Source organism: Protopterus annectens, chromosome 13.part0 (assembly GCF_019279795.1).
Source record: "Protopterus annectens isolate FY-2018-M chromosome 13.part0, PAN1.0, whole genome shotgun sequence".
Taxonomy (NCBI): Eukaryota; Metazoa; Chordata; order Ceratodontiformes; family Protopteridae; genus Protopterus; species Protopterus annectens.
In genome coordinates, this window is record NC_056747.1 from 409139631 (window position 1) to 409166070 (window position 26440).

Sequence of the window (26440 nt, forward strand, 5' to 3'; positions counted from 1 at the left end):
AATCCAGTCTCACCCCATCTCAGTCGGCAGAATTCATAGGGGTCATCTTGGATGCACAGAACTGCAGAGCTGTTATTCCAGAGCACAGAATTTTAAGGATAAAGCAACAACTAGTTCCAATCCTTTCAAGGGAGAAATCCACGGCTCACTCGGTTCTACAGGTGTTGGGTTCCATGGTTGCCTCCATCACCATTGTCCCCCTGGCTAGGTTTCACATGAGGCTTCTACAATGGCTACTACTCACCCAATGGTATCCCTTTCAGCATCCTCTTTCAGCCATGATTCGAGTAACCCACAGGTGCAAACAGGATTTAAATTGGTGGATGACACAATCTGTCACAATGGTCTTGTCCCTTCTCCCCCCCAACAACCCAAGGCCACACTGACCACAGATGCCTCCCTGATGGGGTGGGGGGGCTATGTCAGGGACAGACAATCCAAGGCACTTGGTCCAAATTCAGTCCATGAAAGGGGTACCTCTGATAGGAGGAAACTGTTCATGTAGGGTTAAAGTAAAAAAAAAAAAAAAAAAACTGCTTATAATTATGGAGCAAGTAAATATTTAAAACTAGACCTTTGCTGGACACTTGAAGTGTAAAACCAGATAGCAAAGGAGATGAACTGGAAGTGCTAGTTCTGTAGCGCGAGTTAAGGGTGTGGCTGCCATGGGCTCAAGCAGTCAGGGGTGCGATCATCCAGGTACCAATGGAGCACGACTGCAGTACTACCATTAATTTATGAATACACAAACCAAATAGCTGTTTCTCTGTGATGGATCCAAGATGCAAAACACAGAAGTAGAGTGCAAATGAATTAATATTCCTTCTTTATTCGGTTGAGCGCTTTCATCTAAACAAATGTAGATTTCATCAGAAACATCAGGTTCTGATGAAATCTACATTTGTTTAGATGAAAGCGCTCAACCGAATAAAGAAGGAATATTAATTCATTTGCACTCTACTTCTGTGTTTTGCATCTTGGATCCATCACAGAGAAACAGCTATTTGGTTTGTGTATTACTATTGGTGGACTGTTTCTCATTTTGGATTTTTCATTAATTTATGAAGGCACAAGGATATCTTATCTTAAATAAATGCTAATGCTGCTTTTCTGGGTACGGGTGAAGCGTGGTGTATTTAACAAATGTAGCAAGGTGTGTGTTCAATTGTAGCCAGCAGCTTGCTGCTGTTGGTGTATAAGAGCTTTATTTTTTAGTCCTCAAGTTTGATTTAGCGAGTACAGGTTTGGGAAAAATGTCCTGGCTCAAATCCACTAAAATATAGGAGTTCCATGTGGTAATTCTTATGGGAATAGATAGGTATTCTCTAGATCCAAGCATACTGTCAGTATTTCTAGAGTCAGAAAAGATGGTTAAGATGGTAGAATTAACATTCTGGAATTTGGTTTTGTTTAATAGACTGGACAAATGTAGAACTGGTCTCCACTTTCCAGTCTTTGATATTTGCTCAGCTGATAGGCTAAGGGAAAGGCCATTTGTAGTTACTGGTTTCTTTTGATAGTTTTGAGACCTATAACTGCTAGTCAAAAAAGGTGATCCAAAAGGAGACCAGAGTCCGTGTCAGAACTCATCTTCTCCTTTGAAGTAGTTTTTGCAGGTCTCTCTTGTACTGCTCTACATACACTTTTGCTACTTATATTTATTAACACAGACTGCTGTACCTTCAGAAAGATGAATACTCTACGACACAGCAGTTTTGATTTTGTTATGGAAGTTATCCATTTTCTTGCTGTTTTCTAGAATTCTTGATTAGGAGTGTTGGTAATAGGTGCAGTATGTAAAAATAACTTATTTACAACTTAAATAACCCACTTATTTTATCACATTGTGAAACCGTAATCAAATTAAAGATTTACAAATAGCAGTAACCTTTCACCCTGGGCTAGAGCTAGTCATTTTGGGGGAAGAGCTCTGGGAAGTAGTTAGTAGCTTTTCTTAAAGGATTAAGGATTTTGGATTTTTTTGCATTTTCACTTTGACTTCAAAATATGCTTTTGTTGCTTAAAATTTGGTTTTGTTTGGTTTGAACATTCAAAAAAGCCCAGAACTAATATTTAATAATAAAAACTAGAGTTAATTTTAACGGAAATCTGTTCAGTACTAAGATTGTTAATAGGCAGTACTGTAAACCTGTCTGAAAACCAACTCTAGATGATGCTGTGTTAACATGCAACTAAGTGTGTAATTTTTCTGAATGAGAAGTGTAAAAAAAAAGTGCAACTGTCTGACTGGAGACGTAAGCTGACATGCATTGTGAATTTTCCTATAATTAAAGCTTTGAGGTATTGTACTGGTGGCAGAAGCGGTAGCATCAGGTTTTTACTTGCATCACTGCCATGCAAAGGTACTACATTTCATGCAGCTTGAAGGATACTGGCAAAAGTGATTGGACAGCAACAATCTTCGTACTACAGGACAATAGTTATATCCAAAAGAATAAATTTATTGAAAATCACAAAACGGCCACAAAAACAGTACCAGTTAAGCGCTTTCGGCTGTACCCCAGCCTTCCTCAGAACAACTGTTGTGTTGTACAAAAGGTATATATACACACCCAGCTACTCACAATTAAACAATTTGAATAATTAATCAAATAAAAGCCCGCCAAAACTGATTTTAAAATAATTTTAAAATACTTCAAGAGAACAATCTACTTTACACTAAACAATGATCCTATAGTGAATATAAACTATACATTTAAATAATATAAACTTAAATAATATAAACTGTACATATATAAATACATCTTGAAAAGATGAAGAATATTGTTAAAATAGTGTAACATTATATAAAAATAGTGTAACGTTATTAAAATTCAGCAGACCATTTCACATAGCTCATGTCCTTAAAATATACACAGTATATCTATACTGATATTCATTCTAATGCTAGGAAGGGTTTTATGCTAATGAAATCATTGAGACCAGGTGGTCTCGTGGAATCTGTTATGATTTGCCATTTGCTTTCACATAATGACAGTTTCATTTTCCAGTCCCCTCCAAACGGTGTGCAATCTATCTGTTCAATAATGGAAAATAGGAAGCCGTGGTCAACTCCTTTATCTAGAATGTGCCTGTATAGTGCGTTTTTTGTATCCTGCTTCCCTATTCTATATACATGTTCATAGATTCGCCTGTTAAATTGCCTCTCAGTTTTTCCTATATAATGTGCGTTACATTTTGTACAGGTAGCCAAATATACAATCTGTTTAGTTTTACAGTTTCCTCTTCCACATCTAATAGTTGTGGGACAGATGTCCCCAAGTGTTATGGTCTTACTCAGATTAATATATTTGCACTGTTTACAACTTCCACATTTGACAGTGCCATGCATTTTGTTGTTTTGTTTAGAATGGCTACCTCTTTCCAACAGCCTCTTCAAATTGGGGGCTGTTTTGAAAACACATCTAGGTACTGGGTCCAATATATGGTCCTTATCCATTACCATCAAGGTTATCCAATGTTTTTCCAAAATTTCTTTAATGATGTATATACTGGGGGAATACATAAGGACACATGCCCTTCCCATAGGGGTGCTAGATGTATTCTCCTTAAGGGGTTGTAAGTATGAACCTAATAAGGGTGGATATTTCTTGCCCCATTCGTCATGAACATATTTAGTAACCTCGTTGACCATTTTTTCAGGGTACGCTCTTCTAATAAACATTTCCTTGATGGTGTTGAGTTCGGATTCCAAAATATGTGTATTGGACGACATCCTCGCCGCACGTATACATTGTCCTTTAATTACATTGTGAAATACGTGCGGTGGATGATTGCTGCTGTAATGTACGTAATCATTAGAGAAGGTGGGTTTTCTATATATTCTCGAAGTGAACCCTAGTTCATTGTAGCTCAATAGTACATCAAGATAGGAAATCTCCTTGTGACTGTATTCATGAGTAAATTGTAGAAACTCCACGGTGTTGTTCAAATATACCATAAATTCCTGTAATCTGTCCTCAGATGCCTTCCACAAGATGAAGATGTCGTCCAAATATCTGATGTATAAAGCGATGTCTTTGTAGTAAGAGCTCTTGAACACATGTTCTGATTCCCATTCTGCCATGACTAAGTTGGCAAAAATCGGGGCGCACGCTGCTCCCATAGCCACTCCCCTAGTCTGCCTGAAGAATTCTCCATGAAATGAGATGTAGTTGTAGTCCAACACGAGTGACATCATGTCACAAATGAGGCTGATCTTCTCCCAAGGGAAATCGGTGAACTTGGTGAGACTCCTTTCAAAAAATTCCAATCCCTCAGTCCTGGGTATACTAGAGAAAAGGTCAACCACGTCCACTGTTAAATAAATCAAATTGGTATTCCATACATCCTTGGTGATGGCCCCCAAAAATCTCCATGAGTCCTTGATGATATGTTGAATGTTGTCATAGGTCTTCTTAAGCCAACTGTCGATCAATTGTCCTATTTTGAAGGTTTTGGATCTAGAGCCTGATACAATAGGACGAAAAGGAGGTTTCGGAATGGATTTGTGTATCTTAGGGATACCCACCATAAGGACAATGTATACGTGCGGCGAGGATGTCGTCCAATACACATATTTTGGAATCCGAACTCAACACCATCAAGGAAATGTTCATTAGAAGAGCGTACCCTGAAAAAATGGTCAACAAGGTTACTAAATATGTTCATGACGAATGGGGCAAGAAATATCCACCCTTATTAGGTTCATACTTACAACCCCTTAAGGAGAATACATCTAGCACCCCTATGGGAAGGGCATGTGTCCTTATGTATTCCCCCAGTATATACATCATTAAAGAAATTTTGGAAAAACATTGGATAACCTTGATGGTAATGGATAAGGACCATATATTGGACCCAGTACCTAGATGTGTTTTCAAAACAGCCCCCAATTTGAAGAGGCTGTTGGAAAGAGGTAGCCATTCTAAACAAAACAACAACAAAATGCATGGCACTGTCAAATGTGGAAGTTGTAAACAGTGCAAATATATTAATCTGAGTAAGACCATAACACTTGGGGACATCTGTCACACGACTATTAGATGTGGAAGAGGAAACTGTAAAACTAAACAGATTGTATATTTGGCTACCTGTACAAAATGTAACGCACATTATATAGGAAAAACTGAGAGGCAATTTAACAGGCGAATCTATGAACATGTATATAGAATAGGGAAGCAGGATACAAAAAATGCACTATACAGGCACATTCTAGATAAAGGAGTTGACCACGGCTTCCTATTTTCCATTATTGAACAGATAGATTGCACACCGTTTGGAGGGGACTGGAAAATGAAACTGTCATTATGTGAAAGCAAATGGCAAATCATAACAGATTCCACGAGACCACCTGGTCTCAATGATTTCATTAGCATAAAACCCTTCCTAGCATTAGAATGAATATCAGTATAGATATACTGTGTATATTTTAAGGACATAAGCTATGTGAAATGGTCTGCTGAATTTTAATAATGTTACACTATTTTTATATAATGTTACACTATTTTAACAATATTCTTCATCTTTTCAAGATGTATTTATATATGTACAGTTTATATTATTTAAGTTTATATTATTTAAATGTATAGTTTATATTCACTATAGGATCATTGTTTAGTGTAAAGTAGATTGTTCTCTTGAAGTATTTTAAAATTATTTTAAAATCAGTTTTGGCGGGCTTTTATTTGATTAATTATTCAAATTGTTTAATTGTGAGTAGCTGGGTGTGTATATATACCTTTTGTACAACACAACAGTTGTTCTGAGGAAGGCTGGGGTACAGCCGATAGCGCTTAACTGGTACTGTTTTTGTGGCCGTTTTGTGATTTTCAATAAATTTATTCTTTTGGATATAACTATTGTCCTGTAGTACGAGCAGCTTACATTCTTCTACCATTGCATAGTTCTTATGTATATATGTATATATATATATATATATATATGTATATGTATATGTATATGTATATATATATATATATATATATATATATATATATATATATATATATATATATATATATATATATATATTAAAATGAGACCACTCCAAGATTAACATTGATTTGTGTTAAAGTGGAATTTTTTATTTATTTTTATCAGCCAACCTACATTTTGAGACACAAGTAGGCTCCAGAGGTACTTTAGAATTGTCTATCTGTAATATCCTTTAAGAAAATATGTAACGGTAGTAGTTTCCAGTTAAAAATTAAAAACCAACATTTTTTTATTTAATTAAAGACTGCTCATTTAGGACTTCAACCCTCCTAGTCAGCTTTGTCAAAATAGCTTGCTTATAATATGGAGGTATTTTGTAACATGTGAAAGGAGTGTGCCTCTGAATCCCACCAACATCTAAGGAACCAGTGGGATCGAGCACAGATAATACCTGCACAATCCAGCCTCCTAACACTTAATAGTGTAGCTGCTCATCCTTGTTTGACTTGGGGCTCTGCCCTATTATGTCTAGGTGTAAGGAGTTTAGAATGTTTAGATCAGCAATTTTTTCAACCTTTTTCATCTCATGGCACACGTAAGCTAATTACAAAAATCTTGTGGCACATCAAAAAATATATTATGTTTTGACAATCTGACAAAAAAATGGGTATAATTTTGATTTAGAAAAAAGTAATTGCCTACCTTTTTTGCTCCAAAGTGGCTTTTTAAAAAATCTTTGTGAAAATATTTATATTTCCTTAAGTTTCAACACTCAAACTGAAAACTTTGGATATGCAAAAACTCTCGGCACTGATAACACTACTCTGTGTAGAAGAACTCGCTTAATTTCTTAAGATGCGCTGTGATAAAAAATTGCACACATCTTCCAATTGCATAGTAATAAAGTGCATCAGATGCCTATACTTGTATACGTGTGTTTGTGTGATCAAATTCGGCCAGTGGGGGATAAATAGGGACGCTCTGTGCTCAGCAGTAAGATGGGTTCATTGGAATAATTACACAGCACCGTGTGCACACAGTGCAAACATAATGTGTATATTATTGAAGTAAATGTTCATATAAATTGACTATGTGAAATACTTTAGTATACAAATGTTTAACAAGTTGAGACTTGTAAACTGGTTATAAATGCATAAAATTGTAAATGTATTGCCTTACATTTCACATATAGTACATATATATTAAAAATGATATATAAATCATATAAAATGGTATAAAATTTGTCATAGATTTCTTTTGCGTAGTATTTCTTTAAAAAAAGTATTTCATTTGTTTGTACATGTTGGACAGGTATCACATGTCTTTTCTAGCTACAAACGCAGAGCAAACTGTCCAAAATTTGGAAGCCATCATTAGCCTATAAAATAAGCCTGCACCCAAGTATTACCTTGGGAGACGGAAAAACTTTATCTTAATAAAACATTTCTAATTAACTTCAAACTGCAGTACAGTCATTTTTTTTTCTTTCTTGTTATACCTGAGCTGTTAGAATAGTCAAGTCTGCACCTTATAGTTGTTGGAAAATATTTTTTAGTTTAAAATGATGAAGTGGAAGGAGCAGTATCATAATATCTAATGTATTTGCTTCTGACTAACATACTCAGATCTGTACTAAAAAATTGTCTCTCTAGACTATGTATAACCAATATTGTATGGAAAAAGGAGCATTATGATCTTTTCTCAATAAAAGCCATGTTTCAGGTTTGGCTGGTGAAGAAATAATCCTTCAATAATCATACATATAACCTTGTTAAGCAAGCACTGAGAAAATGTAGATGTCACAAAGTGAGATTGTTCTACACACTGATCTACTGAAACATGTCTTCCAAAAGCCATCTAGATTAAAACAGTCTGCCTGACGGAACTTCCTGAGCAGTCAGCACTGCATACTATGCTGGTAATGAAAAAAATACAATTCAGTAAAATTCAGATGGCTACTTCGTGAAGTGGAATTTGACGGCCTAGACTGAATTAAGTGCCATAGGATAGTATTTCCTCTTAAAGACTGCCAAAGTAAGATGCCACAGTTTAAATTCTAGTTGAATTGAAATTTGTCTGGGTAGTACTCTGTATTAAAAAAAAAAAAAAAAAAAATAGTCGTAGGAAGCAGGGATGATGTCGTAATGATCATTTGTTTGAAATGACACATTTTAAGCATGAAATGGTCCGAATATATCTATTTGTATATACCTGTATATCTAAAGTGTGTTTAATGCAATAAACATGCACAGCTCGGCCATTTTTTTCTAGTAGTAGTAGCAGTGTTATGCATTTTACCTCCTTTTAATTGCTTCCACATTACTTGTTTGAAGGTGAGCAGACTAGTTGTAACTGTTTAGCCTGGGTTAGGCATCAAATCATGTTTTCTTCTTGTCCTGTTAGTGTAATGGCATGGCATCAACTCAGAGCCATAGATGGCTTATTTGGTGTCTAGTGCCAGTCCCTTATTGTAGTGCACCTCTGCACTAGGTGAGGTGCAGCAAAAAAAAGTCCCTTCTCCAATCTAGCACTCCTCGCTGTACTAAGGAGTGCCAGGCCCATCTCTTAACTACATATGCGTTCACACTAAGTTCTAATAATCCAGGTTTTACTATTTGTCTTTGGGCTGCAGAGATGGCCTCCGGAGTGAGGATTAAGTGGCAGTGTGCCTCCTTTACTTCCTTAGGGGTGGAGCTAGGGGTTTTGCTTTTCTTAATGACTTCCTGATAGAGATTGGAACACACAATGAGTAACTGTGTATTGCTTATGGATACCCACAGAGAAGTGTGTGTAGAAGCACAGTCTCAACTTCACATCCTGGATGTTAATTGAGAGTCTGCACATGGTAGAGCTTAACAAAATGGTACTGACCTGGAGTATTACCTGTCTGGTTATGTATGCCCTGAATAACCCATCAGGAGTGGGTTCCAACGTTTCCAGGACTAGCAGGAGGGTGCAGATCCCCAAAAGTCTCTTACTGCTGCTGTTTCTAGTTTGTATTCTAATACATTGAGTAATAGTTCATTTTGATTTCTCAATTAAGAACCTAACAGTTAAACCAGTATTTTTTTCAGTGTCCCTTCTTTCCATTTACTATTTGTCCTTTACCCTACTGCAGCATTTGTTTTACTTTCCCCTGTCTTTTGGGTGTTCATGTTTGTATCTGCTTAGCGCATTGCATTTTTTTTGTATGACTGGCTGGTCTACTTACATTTTTATCTCTGCTACCTGTTCCAGCACTGAAGCCGAGCCCTCTTAGTCTGCTCTTTCTTCCATGTGTTTCAAGGTGAGCAGCTTTTTTCCCCATGTCTCTCCCCTTTGCACACAGGTCCTAGAAAGTGTACTGTTTATTCAAAGTTATCTTTCTACTTTACTGAAAGCTAAGACATTGGAATCTAGAATATCTCCTATAAAAATGTGCATTTTATAGGAGTCTGGAACCACATAGATACATTTGCTCAGTTTCCTGATTTGTGCAATTAAAAAAAAATCCTGGGTGAAACATGAAATGTGCAGACCCAGTTTTCAGACTTTCCTTTAAAAATGCTTTAGTCTCTTTCTGAACTGCCCAAAGTCCAATTTCAAAGTTAAAGATTTTAGTTGTGCTGTGCTCCACTTGTCTTCTGCTTGTTCTGTACAGTTCTGCTTACTGATATAATTACTTTTGCTTCCTTAAATTAAGCATCAGGTTTAGAAGGCTGGACAGTGCAACCAGATGCATTTCAAAATAGCGTCTTCAGCTTTGTAGCCAGCCTTCTGCTATGAAGACAGTGTCTGTGCCGTCTGTGACCTGCACTCTGTTCAATTTCCAAGTGTAAGAAGCCCAGCAAGGCTGTGATAGGATCTAGTGCCCGACGGTCCTCTCTTATTTAGAGGTAGGTGTTATAGGTTTGGCCACATTTACCCAGCAAGGAAAGATACGGCCACTTGTGCCAACAGATGTCTGTGCGCTGGGTATGTGTGGAAGTGCAAAACACCTTAGTGTGCATGGCATGTTGGATGCTGACTGCCCCAGGCCTCTGCCTCCCTGCCCCCCCCCCTCGGTTTTAGATGCAGTATACAAGAGAGTCAGCAAAAGGAATGATCTGAAGTAGTTAACTTCATTTGATCATCAACCTGTGGGTTACGGATCTGACACTGATCTGAGCTGGCAGCATACCAAGCAAAAAGATCCAAGCTCCAAGCTCCTCCCCTTACCCATACTACACTGCAACCTCCTTCCAATCCCCAGATCTCATTTGCCGCGGCTTTGCCAAGTACGCACGGGATTCTTAGAACTCCAGGCAAGTGTAGCATTTTTTACTGCAAACTTTCTGTTTTAGTCTATTTTTTTTTGTGTGTTTATTTTAGTACCTTTCTTTGGGTGTTCATTCTCCCTAGCCTTTATCTCCCCCTTCACCTTTGGTAGTTGTCCATCCCTTAGTAGGCCCCTTTTTCCCTCTTTCAGGTGTAGGTGTGTGTCTGTGTGTGTGTCTGTGTGTGTGTGTGTGTGTGTCTGTGTGTGTGTGTGTCTGTGTGTGTGTCTGTGTGTGTGTCTGTGTGTGTGTCTGTGTGTGTGTCTGTGTGTGTGTCTGTGTGTGTGTCTGTGTGTGTGTCTGTGTGTGTGTCTGTGTGTGTGTCTGTGTGTGTCTGTGTGTGTGTCTGTGTGTGTCTGTGTGTGTCTGTGTGTGTCTGTGTGTGTCTGTGTGTGTCTGTGTGTGTCTGTGTGTGTCTGTGTGTGTCTGTGTGTGTCTGTGTGTGTCTGTGTGTGTCTGTGTGTGTCTGTGTGTGTCTGTGTGTGTCTGTGTGTGTCTGTGTGTCTGTCTGTGTGTCTGTCTGTCTGTCTGTCTGTGTGTCTGTCTGTCTGTCTGTCTGTCTGTCTGTCTGTGTGTCTGTCTGTCTGTGTGTGTGTCTGTCTGTCTGTGTGTGTGTCTGTCTGTCTGTGTGTGTGTCTGTCTGTCTGTGTGTGTGTCTGTCTGTCTGTGTGTGTGTGTCTGTCTGTGTGTGTGTCTGTCTGTGTGTGTGTCTGTCTGTGTCTAGTATGGTTTCAAGTCATAAAGTGACTTTTTCCAAGTGCTCTAAGTGTGGCCATAAGCTTTCGCCAGCGGATGTCCACACTCTGTGCGTGATTTGCTTGGGGGTTCCGCACCTTTCTTCAGGCTGCCAGATTTGTGCGGCCTTCAACCCCTGAGCCTTATGGGATAGGAGGAACAAGCTGATTCTGGTGGGTCTTCTACCTGCGGAATCAGCTTCTTCTCCTTCCCTCTGTAGCAACAGCCGTGGCTGCGGCTGCCCAGCCAACCGGCCCTCTTCCCCTGTCTGGGACTCACCCTCCCACCTCGTCTCAGGGAGAACGAGAGGCCAAGGAGGATAGGAAAGAGAGAAGGGAGAGAGAGCGCGAAAGAAGCAGCAAGTGGCAGGCCGAAATGGACCCCTCGGCCCCTCCCGCTAAAGTGGTCTCTTCCCCATTGAGAGTGTCCAAGCCTTCCTCCACATGGCTCCATTTGCCACGTTTCTCCCCAGAGCCGGAGGAGGAGACCTGACCAGCCTCGAGGTCGTCGTCGCCTTGGCCCTCCCGGACGGCTTCGGCAGCTTCCTCCAGGTCTACTCGTAGCATCCCTAAGGCAGATATGGACCGGATGATGCGTAGATTCTTGCAAACTCAGCTGCAGATGGGAGTGTTGCTGCCTCTCCCCCCCTGGGGTCAGTTCAGCTCCACTGTTCGTCCCGATAGCTCCTTCTCCAATCCACCACCGTATTTCGGAGTATTCGGATCCGAGGAGCCCCGGAACCAGGGGGTCGGCGCCGATGGTTATTACTACCTCGACGCCGGCCATGCCCTTGAGCTGATCAGATCCGCTTTTGGATCAGAGCTCTCTGAGCCGAGAGCTGGGCGTCAGATCCAGGGAGTTGTGAGTGTCTTCTGCTCCTTTGCGGTCGGAGCACACCATCCTCTTTGGTCCGACCGCTTCGGCACTGATCCCCTCGTCTGATTCGTGGGCCCTGGCCACCTGTCTTAGAGTGGCCGGTTTCCCTTCTGCATTCAACGTGGTGGCGAGGGTTCTCTCTGGAGGATCGAGACCCCTCGCTCTTTCCTCAGGATCCACCCCTGCTCCCTCGCAGCTCAGTTTGTCCTCCATCATCCAGTTCCCCCAGGGACAGCCTGTGTCGTTAACACCCCAGCCAGTTCCCCTGGATGAACATGAATCCGTTGGTGAGCCCCCCTCGGACAGTCCACCCTCGGAGGTACCTCTCAAACTCCTGTGCAAAAGGAGGCACTTGGACTCCCCTGAGTCCCTCACCGAGAATACAGATTTGGAGGAAGGGGAGGGTTCCCCCAAATCACCCCCCCGACATCTCCTTTGGAGACATTATGGAAATATTCCAACAAACGGGGGATGGTCCGCCCAAAAACCCTCCTCGGACGAGTCTTGTGTTCCTGGAGGCATTTGACACAGGCCCATCTACCTCTTGGGTGTGTGCCCCCCCCCAGCTGACCCCCTGGTCAACCTGATTACTACCAGGGCATGGAAGGAGCCAGACACTGTAGAGCCAATACCCAGAAGGCCCGATAAGGTTCTTGGTTCCCCTGCAGACAGAGCTTCATGGAGCAAGGGTTCCCCGGTTGATGCCATGGTGGTGGTGGCAGCCACCAAAAAGGAACTCGCCCAGGAAAGTTCTTCGGTCCATCGCCCTGACAAGGAGTCTCAGGCAATGGACTGCATTGGAAAGTGGCCTTTTGCTTCAGCTACCTTCTCTAAGGGGGCTGATTTACTTGGCCCATGTAATCAGACTGCAGTGGGACCTGGTCAAAGTGTACTCTGTCTCCCCTAGAGTCCATGTCGGCCGAGGATAAACTGACTTTCTCGGCTCATATGGCCACTCTCAAGTCACTGTCTAATACTTCTATGCGGCTACTTTCCCATGCCACAGAGGGAGCCACTAGAGCTAGCTCGTCCGGTATCGCCTTAAGGCGTCATGCCTGGCTTCAACTTTGTGATTTCTCGGAACCCTTCAAGGCGTCCTTCGCGAATGCACCCTTTGACGGGTCGACCCTCTTCAGGAAGACTTCAAGACGTTGGTCCAGACCGAGAAAGATGGGGAAACCGCTGTCAGCCGTCGAAATCCGTCGGCTAGGAGCCAATCATTACCAGTTCAGGATCCTACCCTTCGGTCTCACCACAGCCCCCATGGTGTTAACCAAGGTCATGGCAGTTGTAGCGACCCACCTGAGGCTCCAGAGCATACAGGTCTTCCTGTACCTAGACGACTGGCTCCTCACCACCCCCACCAGGCATCTACTTTCTCTAGCCAGGAATTTCTTCCTCCGGATGTCGCCCCGGTTGGGGATAACCATAAATGTCCAGAAGTCTTTTCTCCAGCCTGTTCGTGTTAGACTTCACTGGGGCCAGGATAGATACCCTCCAGGCCAGGGCCTTCCTAACATCAGACAGACTTCACAGCATGACTCTGCTTGTGCTAGCCCTCTTTCGGTCCCCTGCTCCCCCAGCAGAATTAGTCCTGAGAGCTTTGGGGTCCATGGTGGCAGCAATCAGTCTCATTCCTTACGCTCATCTGCACATGAGGGTTCTACAGTGGACATTGCAAGTCCAGTGGTCTATTCTGCACCACCCTCTAGACTTCCAGATTCCCCTCAGCAGGGTTTGCAGGAACTCTCTCGTGGTGGCTTCAATCCCGAACCCTTTAGGAAGGACGACCCTTTGTCACCACCCCAGGCCACAGTGACTAAGGATGCCTCCCGCCTAGGATGGGGGGGCATTGTGCGGGCAGGACTGTCCAAGACACATGGACTCAGACTGAGACCGTACTGCATATAAATGTCCTGGAAATGAGGGTGGTCCTTTTAGCGTTACAGGCTCTTCATGCCTCTCTTCCTCCGGGGACTATTGCTATCTAGTCAGACAATATGTCAGTGGTCTGGTATATCAACAAATGGGGGAAACAGGTCTTACCCCCTTTGCCGAGAAGCCATGAGAGTTTGGGAATAGGCAATCTCCACCAACCGCTTCCTGTTAGCAACGCACATGTCTGGTCGGTCCAACATACTGGCGGACAAATTGAGCAGAACTATCCTATCTCCTTATGAGTGGTCTCTGAATACTTGTGTAGCGGAACAGATCTCACTCAAGTGGGGTCAGCCTTGCTGCGATCTCTTCGCATCGCCTTCCAACGTGAAGTGCAGTGAGTTTTTTGCTCTAATTCCACCTTTGGGAGAAGCCCCCAGAGACGCTCTAGTCCATGCTTGGCCGCCTGGTGGTCTTTATGCGTATCCTCCACTTCTGATTATGACAAAATTTCTGCAGAAAGCTCACCGGTTGGGGAGCAAGGTTATCCTCATAGCCCCATTCTGGCCTCTTCAAGTCCGGTTCCCCTGCCTGCGGTTTCCTCTCATAGCTCCACTCTGGATCTTGGATCCTATTCCGGATCCGATTTCTCATCCCTCGGGAATGGCTCCTCCAAACCTGGACAGTCTCAAGCCCTCAGCTTGGTTGATCCAGTTCCCCTAGTTTCTAGGACTCCCGGTATCTCTTCCAGAGTCGAGTCTATCCTGGTGACGGCACATAAACCTTCTACCAAAAAGATTTACAGTAGCAAATGGAAACTTTTTTCAATTTGGGCTTCACGAAAGAACCTGGATCCTTTCACCGCTCCTATTCCAGCGGTACTGGAATTCTTGTCTCATATTTTTCAGCAAGGGGCCAGCTCATCTACTGTGAAGGTCCAGCTGGCTGCCATTTCCCATTTTCATATTTGGGACAACTTTGGTTCCCTCACTGCTGCCAGAATTTCTAAGACCTTTCTAAAAGGTACTTTTCTTTTGAGACCCCCAGTTAGGAAAGATCCCATGGTGGGGATGAATTTCTTAGTTCTTCAGGTGTTAGTTGCGCCTCCCTTTGAACCTGCAGCCTCCATTGATCTGAAGTTCTTAATCTGAAATTCTTGTCATGGAAGATGGCTTTTTTGGTAGCCATTACTTCAGCCAGGAGAGTGTCGGAGCTTCAGGCTCTCTGTATCAAACCTCCATACCTTGTGTTTCATAAGGATAGGGCATCTCTCAGGGCTAATCCCTCTCTTCTCCCTAAAGTTGCTTCCAAGACTAACATTAATCAGTCCATTAATTTGCCTGTCTTTTTCCCTAATTTCCAGAACAAAGGAGAATATAAACTTCATTTGCTGGATGCTCACAGACAGTTACATTTTTATTTGCACAAGACGGCTATCTTTCGTAAATCTGATCAACTTTTTGTCTCCTTTACCAAGCTTTTTCTAGGGAAACCAGTTTCAAAGGTGACTCTTGCCAGGTGGATTTAGAGTTGTATCTTACAAGCATACAGAGAGTCGGGCTTACCGGAACCAATGGGAGTTTATGCTCATTCTACGCATTCTATGGCAACGTCTGCTGCATTCTGGTCTAGAGTTTCCCTGGATGACGTTTGTTCAGCAGCTGCCTGGGCGCCCTCACACCTTTATTTCTCATTATAAACTGGATTTGGTGACTAGAGGAAGGGCTGCCTTTGGCTCTGCATTGCTCCGGAATATCCTTCCTTAAGGGCCTCCCAATATTCGGGTAGCTGGGGACTCTGTCCCACAGGTTGCTTATCAAATGAAGTTAACTACCTCAGATAAAGAAGTTATGTACTCGCCATAACGTTCCATCTGAGTAGGTAAACTTCATTTGTCAGCAACTGTCCCTCCCTCCTTCCCCCTGACCTTGATGGTTATTTAACTGAGCTCGAGGTTCGAACTTATGAGCTTTACTTTGTCCTTGAGTCAGGTGTTTCAAGTTGTTTGTTTTTATGTGCAGGTGGCAAACGCGATCTGAGGATTGGAAGGAGGTTGCAGTATACTATGGGTACGGGGGTGGAGCTTGGAGTTCAGATCTTTTTGCTTAGTATGCTGCCGACTCGGATCCGTAACCCAAAGGTTGCTGACAAATGAAGTTTACCTACTCAGATGGAACGTTATGGTGAGTACTTAACTTCTTTTTGTATAGTGGCTCAAAAGCCTCAGGTCGGTGGGAGATGGGTACCTAGAAATTTAAAGTGTAATATGTAATTGATCTGTTTTTGTTTACTTGTTTCATTATGCCTGATGTGGTGTGTTTTTTGTTTGTGTGTTTATTTATTTCAGGAATAGCTGTGGGTCACATTTATTTCTTCTTGGAGGATATATTTCCTAACCAGCCTGGTGGATCAAAGTTGCTGAAAACACCTTCATTTTTGTAAGTTATGCAGTTTATTTACAGGTTTTGAAGACTCACTCTATGCAGCCCTGTATTTTATTATGGTGTAGTCCAAGTGGTCAGAGTGCATTTTCAGTGGTGGACCAAAAAGATAAGTAAGAGGTTTAAACACACGCACACACACCTTGTACTGACTGGATTTGTACTAAATGTAGTCTGCAAAAACAGTTTGCTCTGAAAGTATGACTTGACATTATAACAAAGTGCACTAAATAGAAAATTTGTAATGTACGATATAGTAGCTGTAATCCGCAGCCTTAAATAGCAGTTAAGGATCATAATGGTTCCAAGTTGTCCACTATGATTGAATACATCTCACAATGATTGTAAGTGCACAGCATTTGTTGATACAAGCATAGGAGACTAAGCACCATCCTTGTTGGATTTTTAAACCAGTTTTAGTGATGGAGAAACTGACAAAGATATAAGATCTGTTGCATAATCTAATTGCTGCCTTGTTTGTACTCTGACTGAACATTGGCATCAGGTCACCCTTTGGTACCCATATCTGTCCTAAAGTAGAATGAGTGATTCCAGGTAAGATGTGAAGATGGTTGTTGGATATATGTGTACTTTGGGGATGAGTAGTCTATGGCCGAATGTGCCAGGTATAGCTTACAAGTTTGTATAGTAAGTCGTTAGCAGTATATAAGTTGAGTAAAAAGGGTTTAGATCTAGAGAAGTACAGCTGAACAGAATCACCAGTAAGACCTTTAAGAATGTGTGAGCGTAGATGTGAATGATTGTTGGCATCGTCAGTGTGAAAGGCAGGCAGTTTGCATTGCCAAGCATGAACCAGAAAGGTTAGGTCAGCAGTGAATGTGAAAGGAGTGTTCATGGTTCAGTGTTTGGTCACTCCACCCTGACAGACCCAAAATTGCTTGGATTATTAACTGCCAATTTTTTGAATACAACAATAAATGATCCAACACTGATAGTAAGGAGAAGGGAATTTTATACGTTAAGCAGTGTTTATTTCAGTCCTGTAAAGAATCTTTAGTTGAAACCAGAGCAGTCAGAAATAACACATTGTTTGTCCATTCCATTGAAATGGTAATTAAAAAAGTGTTTTTGCTTCACACAATCCCCTGCAGTGTTAAGTATGCCAGCACCAAGATCGCACAACTGTGGTGATAAGGAAAAACTTCTTTAACCGTGCTGTTCACCGAACTTTTTATTGACACTTATACCCTGCTTTTGACAAAACATGAATCAGTAGAATGTAACAGCTCATTCCTGTTTTTGACTTGAGAGAATTCAACAAAATGAGTGGAACCCATAACCAAACAGATGGGAAAATGAAGAGTCCTCAAACTTATGTATAAGTGGCATCATGTTTGCATAGCTGCTGGACTGATGAATAGTGTAACAAACTGTTGCACACTGAAGAGCTTTGGTACAGCATCTTCTCAATCATCTTCAGCTGTAGCAGTCTGATGGCATTATGGAATCTGAACTAGCCCAGCTGTCTCAGGTTGTTGCAGTGCTTGGACACTACAAAGTCACCCTTTTGGGAATTAAGCAAGCATATTAGGCAATTTGTGTTTTACTGGACATGACACAGTGGCTTAGTGAGCAAAATGGGACTGTATAGTAGATGTAGTATTGCTGTCACACTTGCCTATTGATATTGGTTACGATTTGACATGGAACATTATACTTGTCATTATGTTTGAGGTTGAATTTTAAAGTCGGTGTCCAAGAAGACTGTGAAGGCTGCCAGCCTAGATAGAATGTTATAGTTAATTCTGTCATTTGTAAATATTAATGTAAGCCACAGGCTTGTTGTCTTAAATGGTAAAAATAGTGTTACATGTGGAACTGGAAATAATGTAACCGTGCACTGTACTGACCAAGCGAAGCATGTTGTGACCCTTTGAAGTAAACACGGCTCTGGCCAGTCTAGGTGAAGTAATTCTTGCTATTGTTTTATGGTTAGAGTTAATGGCCAGAATTTGCATGCATAAATGTCCTTTATTGCTCTGGTTTCTGCCCAGAGGTGAAGAATGTAAATGTAGTTTGTTAGCCTGGGAACCCAGGGAAGTCTGAAGAATTATGTAATGTGAACCAGGAATGTGATTTTAAAAACAAAGAATCTGAGAGCATTAAGCATTTTTGTCTTTACCATCCAACTTGGCACTCTGCCTTTGCTCTATATGCAAGTTTCTTAGATTTGTGTTTTCTCTTAGAAATAGCTAGAAACTAGAAATATTAGACTTTTTCTGTTATGTCAGGACTGTATTACTGAATTATTTTAAGTATTTCTCTGTGATCTCTGAACTCTGACTAGCACTGTGTAGTAAAAAGTATTGTTTTGTGTTTTTAATTATTAAATATTTTTAAACCTTTCATCTGTGGCTGTTTTGTGTAGAGATAATTTAAGCTCTACAATACATTGCATGTATATAGTGATCCTGTTACCAAGTCACTCTAAGCCTTGACTGTTTAGTCACACTTACCAATTGGATAATAATATTGCACTGTAATAACCCTTTTAAGAGCCTTTGAGTAGCAGGTAAATATTAATGGATGGTGGAAGCTGATACACAAAGCATTGGTTGGGCAGAGAGGGTGCTAGAGGTTTTAGCTTGCCCACTAGGCTAAGATTTGGACCCTATAGCTGTGCCAATGGGGTGTCTTATTAGGGACCTGGAGAGCAAGGGAGCGACCAGCCCCGGACTGACTGATCTCTGTGTGCTCTTAAGGGCAATTGCACTTTACTGTCTGTATTTGTTATCCTTTCCTCCTATAAGAGATGCCCCTCACTGTTAGTAGTGAGGATTGAGGGTCCTTGATTTCTGGGCTAGGACACATTGTTTGGCAGAGGTGGGATATCCACTCATATTAATTGGTTGGCAAGTACTAATTGGCTTGTGGTGGTGTGGGTAGCGTGAATTCCTGTAGCTTGTGTACAGTGAGCTTTGAATGTGTTTTGTACTGTAAATCAGCCACGCAGTGAATACTAGAGTTCAGATCACAATTGTTTCATTTCTTTTGTTAGCTTAGTTGGTCAGGGTGCGCAGGCAGCATGTCAGCAGAGGAGTATGGAAAGCTGACAAGGAGCCAGTTGGTGGAGATTTGCCAGGCTAGGGGACTGGTGCATGGAAACCTGACTAAGGCAGACCTGATTGCAGCCTTGGTTACAGCTGCATCAGAAAACCGCAACCAGGAGGACAATCAGACTGGCAGTGGAGATATAATACCCTCAGAGAATGGACAGCTCAACCTTTCTGCAGAGGACGTAAAAATCTATCTGGAGCTAAAGAGACTTGAGTTGAGGCCAGACATTTGGAGATAAAAGCCGAGGAAAAGGAGCATCAGGAGGCATGAGAGGGGAATGCTGACTCTTCGTCAGAGTCATAGAGGTAATGGGGAAGGGAGTAATTGGACCCAGAAGCACAAAAGGTCAGTAAATGTCCTCTGATGTTTAAAGAAGGGGATAATTTTGATAGTTTCATATGTTTGAGAGGGTATGCAAACAGTGTAGTGTTGACCAAAGGCTCTGGGTATGGTTCCTGACCTCCTTACTCCATGGTAAAGCTGTAACTATTTTGTCAGAAATGCCAGATGCATGTTTTGATTGTACTGCTGTTAAAAATCACTTGTTAGAATTGTTTAAGCTAACACCTGAAACATATAGGAAAACATTTCGTGAGCATAGATGCAAGGCAGATGAGTGTGTGTGTGTGAATATGTTACTGAACTGAGCACTTATTTCCATTGGTGGATGAGTGGATGTCGGGTCACCACTTTTGAAGGCCTGGCAGACCTTTTCGTGAGTGAACAAGTTTTTAGCACTTTGCCTGAGGACATGAGGATCTGGTTTACCTGATGGACAATGTGCTACTTCAGATGAGTTGAGGAAGAAGGGAGACCTATACCTGGAAAACAGGACAGCCCTGCACAGGAAAGGGACCCCCCAGTACTGCTCCATGGGTCTGGAGGACCCCATGGTGGGCAGCACAGACTGCCCCAACAGAATCTGTCGGTAGCAGGGGAAGCCACTAGTCCAGGTACATGTCCAGGAGCTAGGGTTAAATGTTTTGAATGCAGCCAGTGGGGCCATGTAGAATACAGGTGTCCATAAAGGCAAGATGGGGAACAAAAGTTGAGGGAGTCAGTAAGTGGGAAAGACAAAATGCCAATAGGTTGTCTTGAGACAACAGTGGTACCAAACTACCATCCTGCAGATGTCCTGATAGGGAATGATTTGAATGAGGCAGTACCATGTGCTTTATGCAGTTACACACAGACAGGCTAGGAGACAAGCATGTGGGTCTGGTAGCCTGGGGGAAACCCAAACAGACTGCATGCTTACAGCCAGGACTGGTGAGGTGGTTACTTCAGGGAGGGGACTACCCTGTAGCAGTGAGACTGAAGGTGAGCCACAGCTGGCTTAGGGGTACTAATGGTCCCTTGGACAGAGTGACTTCTAAGGTAGAGGTGAGTTGTAGTACCCAGGCTGACAGTGAGGCACCACTGTTAGTGGATGCCAGCCTTCCTGTGGAAGGAGAGCTGGGAAGGGTTACAAGGAGAGAGTTGACAGGCTCAGCTCTCAGATCCTACATTGCAATGCCTAAGGCAGGTAGCTAGGGAGGCATCTGATTCTCAAGGAAAGGAGGGATCTGTATACTAGGACAAAGAGTTACTCTAGAGAGAGTAGAGCCCTGAGGGGAGGGCTAGAAGGTGAGAGAGTACAGCAGTTAGTGCCTAGAGACTACCATATGGCGCTTCTAGTCATGGCCCATGATGTTCCCTTTGTAGGTCATATGGGTATAAAACGTACAGAGAGGCATATTATGCAGAACTTCTATTGGCCTGGAATTTCCAGAGATGTAACTGGGTACTGCAGGACCTGTGAGCAGTGCCAAAAGGTAGGCAAGGCAGGAGACTGGATGAGAGCTCCTTTGATGCCTTTGCCTGTGATTAAGGAGCCATTTCAGAGGGCAACTATGGATATTGTGGGTCATCTGAGTACCCCAAGTTCCACAGGGAAAAAGTATATCCTAGTGGTAGTGGATTATGCTGCACGATACACTGAGGCGGTGGCTTTGTCATCCATTGAGGCAGAGCAATTGGCAAATGCTTTGTTAGAGGTTTTCAGCAGGGTAGGTTTCCCAAAAGAAAATGACTAACGGAGGTGCCAGTTTCATGTCAGACCTGCTGGCTTGTCTGTGGAAGTGGATGTCCTGTGGGGTGAAGCACATGAAGACCACCCCTACCACCCGCAGACTAATGGTCTTGTTGAGAGGTTAAACTCTACAATCAAGTCCATGCTACGGGTATTTGCAGATCAGTTTTAAGAGGGAGTGGGACAAACATTTGCCCCATCTGTTTACAAAGAGGTTGCCCAGGAATCCGCAGGTTTTTCACCCTTTGAGTTGCTGTATGGGCATAGGGTGAAGGGACCTCTAGATTTCATTCGAGATGAGTGGGAAGGTGAGTGCGAGTCTCACAAGGAGTCTGTGGCATACGTTTTAAACCACAGGACAAGGCTGAGGGAACTCACGGGCTTTGCCCAGGAGAACCTGGAAGAAGCCCAACAGAAGGTGTGGTATTACAGGAATGTTCAAGCTAGAGAGTATGCTGTGGGGCAGCAGGTAATGGTTCTCATTCCTGTCACAGACCAGCTGCAAGCAGCTTGGGAGGGACCCCTACAAGGTGATAAGAAAGGTAAGTGATGTTAATTACATGGTGGAACTGCTAGGCAGAAGGCAGGGGCACAAATTGTACCATGTTGACATGATGAAACTTTACCATGATAGGGAGGCCCTTGTGCTGAACATTTGAAGTGGATTGCAGGAGGAGTCTGAGATCTGGGGACTAATCTCCTCAGTGAGGTTCGGGCTGGCACCTTGGTGGAAGGTGTAGCAATATCCCAGCCGTTGTCTCCTACCCAGGTTCAAGAAATCCGAGCAGTGTTGTGGTAATTTGGGGACATGTTCGCTGGGAAACCAGGGTGCACCCACCTTGGGCAGCGCCAGGTGGATACAGGACCCCAAAGGCCTATTAAGCAGGCCCCTTAGAGTGCCAGAGAGAGTCAGTCAGACTCTGAGGGAAGGAGGTACAGGAGATTTTGGAACTAGAGGTGATTCAGGAGTCCAACAGTCCCTGGGCCTCCCCAGTGGTGCTGGTGCCAATGAAGGATGGCAGCACTAGGTTCTGTGTGGACTACAGGAAATTAGTCACACAGTCATATGCTTACCCCATGCCTAGGACAGATGCCCTAGAGCAGCTGGGTGGGGCCAAGTCTCTTACAACCATTGATATTACCAAGGGTTACTGGCAGGTACCCTTGACTCAGTGCTAGAGAAAAGTCAGCCTTTGTGACTCCTTTTGGCTTGTATGAGTTCACAAAGATACCCTTTGGATGAAGAATGCAGCAACTTTCCAGAGGCTGGTAGATCATATCCTAGCAGGAGGGTTTGCCCTTGCTTACCTAAATGATATTGCCATCTACAAGCCATTCCTGGCTAGAGCACCTTCAGCATGTCAGGGAGGTGCTGGGTAGACTACAGAGGGCAGGGTTGACCATTAAGCTGAGCAAATGTCAGGTGGGTATGGCAGAGGTCTCCTACCTAGGACATAGAGTGGGGAGTGGTAAGATAAGGCCAGAACCTGCCAAAGTGGAAGCCATTCAGGCATAGCCTGCACCTGTTACTAAAGCAGGTGAGGGCATTTTTAGGGACAGCAGGGTACTACAGAAAGTTCATCCCCAGTTATAGTACCATAGCTTTTCCCCTCACAGACCTGACAAAGAACAGGCCAGATAAGGTAGTATGGTCCCCAGCATGTGAGCAGGCATTCCAGAGGCTTAAAGAAGCTTTGGGAGGATCCCCTGTGTTAGCCAGTCCAGATTACAGCAAATAATTTGTTGTGCAGGTAGATGCTTTGAACCATGGTGCGGGGGCTGTACCTGGCCATATTTCTTCAGAGGGAGAAGATCACACAGTGCTTTATCTCGGTTGTAGGCTCAAACCCAGGGAGGAATGCTATGCAGCTGCAGAGAAGGAATGTCTAGCCATAGTGTGAGCACTGTAGAAACTTCAGCCTTATCTGTGTGGAAGGAAATTCACTTATGGCAGATCATAACCCTCTAACATGGTTAAACAGAGCCAGACAGCAAAATGCCAATTTGCTAAGATGGAGCCAGGGGTTGCAAGCATATATGTCCGTGCAGGACCACAGTGGGGTTAGCAATGCCAATGCATATGGGCTGTCAAGACAGAGAATGGGGTAAGGTATTGCTCAGACTTAACCCTCTCAAGCAGCGTTTCTCAAGGGTCACTTGAAAAACTAGCATGTTCTCCAAGGGGGGAGAAATGTGAAGGCTGCCAGCCTAGCTAGCTAGAATTTTATAGATAATTCTGTCATTTGTAAATATTAATGTAAGCCACGGGCTTGTTGTCTTAAATGGTAAAAATAGTGTTACATGTGGAACTGGAAATAATGTAACAAAAGTGCACTCTACTGACCAAGCAAAGCATGTTGTGACCCTTTGATGTACACACTGCTCTGACCAGTCTAGATGAAGGAAGTTTTGCTAGAGTTAATGGCCAGAATTTGCATGCATAAATGTCCGTTATTGCTCTGGTTTCTGCCCAGAGGTGAAGAATGGAAATGTAGTTTGTTAGCCTGGGAACCCAGGGAAGTGTGAAGAATGATGTAATGGGAACACAGGGAAGTGTGAAGAATGATGTAATGTGAACCAGGAATGTGATTTTTAAAAACAAAGAGAATCAGAGAGCATTAAACATTTTTGTCTTGACCATCCAACTCCACACTCTGCCTTTGCTCTTTATGCAAGTTTATCTTAGACTTGTGTTTTCTCTTAGAAATATCTAGAAACTATAAAGATTAGACCAAGTGTTTTTCTGCGATGTCAGAACTGTACTACTGAATTAGTTTAAGTATTTCTCTGTGCTCTCTGAACTCTTGACTAGCACTGTATAGTAAAAAATATTGTCTTATGTTTTTAATTATTTATTATTAAATATTTTTAAACCTTTCAACTGTGGCTGTTTTGTGTAGGGATAATTTAAGCTCTAGACTACATTGCATGTATATAGTGATCCTGTCCCAAGTCACTCTAATAAGCCTTTACTGTTTAGTCACACTTACCGATTGGATAATATTGCACAGTAGTAATTGGACACCCTTTTAAGGGCCTTTGAGTAGCTGATAAATAGTGGGTGGTGGCAGCTGATACTACCGTATAGTCTGGGGAAAAGGGGCACAGCTGGAGAACCTGTGCTAGCCTTTCCCAGGAGTGTCTGTGTGGTTGTATAAACTCTCTTTTTGGAGTGTGTGTGTAAGTCAGCTACTTGGGCAGGGGCACGAAGCACTGGTTGGAAAGAGGGTGCTGGAGGTTTTAGATTGCCCACTAGGCTAAGATCTGGACCCTGTAGCTGTACCAGTGGGGAGTCTTATTGGGGACCTGGAGAGCAAGGGAGCGACCAGCCCCGGACTGACTAATCTCTATGTGCTCTTAAGGGAAATTGCACTTTACTGCATGTATTTGTTATCCTTTCCTCCTATATGAGACTCCCCTCCATGGTGTTAGTGGTGAGGAGTGAGGCTCCTTGATTGCTGGGCCAGATCATGGGGTCACAAAGACATCAAGGTATTTGATGCATTCCATATTTTCACAGTTTGACTGTAGACACAGGGAGCTAATAATCTCAGAAGTGGCTTTATTTAGTAAATGCGTTCCACTGCAGAAACACTTGAAAACCTGTCTGGAAACCCAACCACCTGACATGATGAACACATCAGGAGCTTTAGAAATTACTGTTGTGGTCTACATCGCACAATTCCTCGTCGCATATAATTCCCTATCTCCTATTTCAGTCTTCAATTTGAGCTACTAAGTAAAAACTGCAGAAACACCAACCCAAGTTAGTCTTCACCGTGTAAAACCTTAATCGTCCTGTAGTGGAGGCTCACAGGATATATGCAAATGGTCCCTTAAGGGCATACCATTGTTGCAGCTACACAGCTTTTGAATGCCCATGACTTTTTAGGTCTCTATATACATTCAGGCAAATAAATCCTAGTAGTTGTAGACATTCACATTTGTCTTTTCTGACCTCCTCAGTGTAGCATAAATGGATTGTTTGGTTTCACTTAAACACAGAATTATGAATCAAGCCGAATGTCCATAAACATTAGTGTGGCTACAAAATATCTCAAATATCCAGACCAAAGGATAAAAAGGTCGCACAAATCATTCAGTAAAAACTGCAAGAAAGACCCAGACAATCTAGAGCTGTTTTTGTGTAAAACCGTAAACTTCCTGCCTTGGAGGACCATAGGATATGTGCAGCTGAACCCTTAAGGACATACTAGTGTTTCCTCTACATGGCTTTTATCTTTGTGACCTTTTTAACCTATGGTTAGTCCAGTTAAATAAGGACTATCTTCATTTTAAATTCTTAGAATGCCAGGAATAGAAATAATGTTCTTCGTGTTTCACTGTTGCAGTCATCACCCATGGGTTTCCCTGCTGTGGTAGCCCTAGGCCGGCCCAAGTACCAGAGTCAGTTTTTCTGCATCGGCTGCAGTCGTCCGTAGTCTGACATCAGGTCATCGGTGCTACAAAGCAAGGCAGCCGACATCATTACATCAGTCTTTCTTGCCGTGGTGCTTGTAGCAGAAGCAGTTCGCACGAGTGCCGGTCAGTCGCTACCAGAGTTTGAATTTCAGCTGAAAATGTCTAAAGCTAAGTACCCCGTTGGGGGCCCTTTTATTCTTGCACTAACCGATGTCCAGAAAAGTTAACAATTGTCTCGCCTGTGGAAAGCAGATCCCACACAGAGACCTCCATTCTTACTGCATCATTTGTTTAGGCCCAGACCACGATGTCTCCCATTGCCGGTTCTGTGCCCTCTTTAATGCACAAACCATTTGTCATAGAGCTCTTATTGTATACAGTTATTTTCATGTTCTGTCTTCACATTCCGATATGGCATCGGTCAGCCAGCAATCCGTGGACATTCCAAAAATACACAAAGATAAAGATGCAGACCACACAAGGCTAAGCCTTCAGACGATGCTACCGCTAAGTAAGTTGTCAGTTCTCCAGAATTCAGTAAGGTGCTTTTGAAGCCCCTGATGCCTGATTCAGTATCTACGCAGGCCTCTAACGAGACCCTTTCAGAGTCTGGTATGCGGCAGAAATCTTTTGTCTACTAAGTCTTTGGCTGCCTCTGCCTCTGTTGGGTCCAGAGCCGCGACACAAGCACTGGCTTCCGAGGAGGC

The 26440-nt window shown here is 42.8% G+C and overlaps 1 protein-coding gene across 1 annotated transcript in view; it reads left to right on the plus strand.

Annotated features, from left to right (window-relative positions):
• Positions 1-26440, plus strand: part of DERL2 (derlin 2) — a 352209-nt gene that overhangs the window by 257873 nt on the left and 67896 nt on the right. The window contains exon 9 of the mRNA XM_044054041.1: positions 16069-16159. Coding sequence (XP_043909976.1) covers positions 16069-16159 — 91 coding nt within the window. The remainder of the gene's footprint in view (positions 1-16068; positions 16160-26440) is intronic.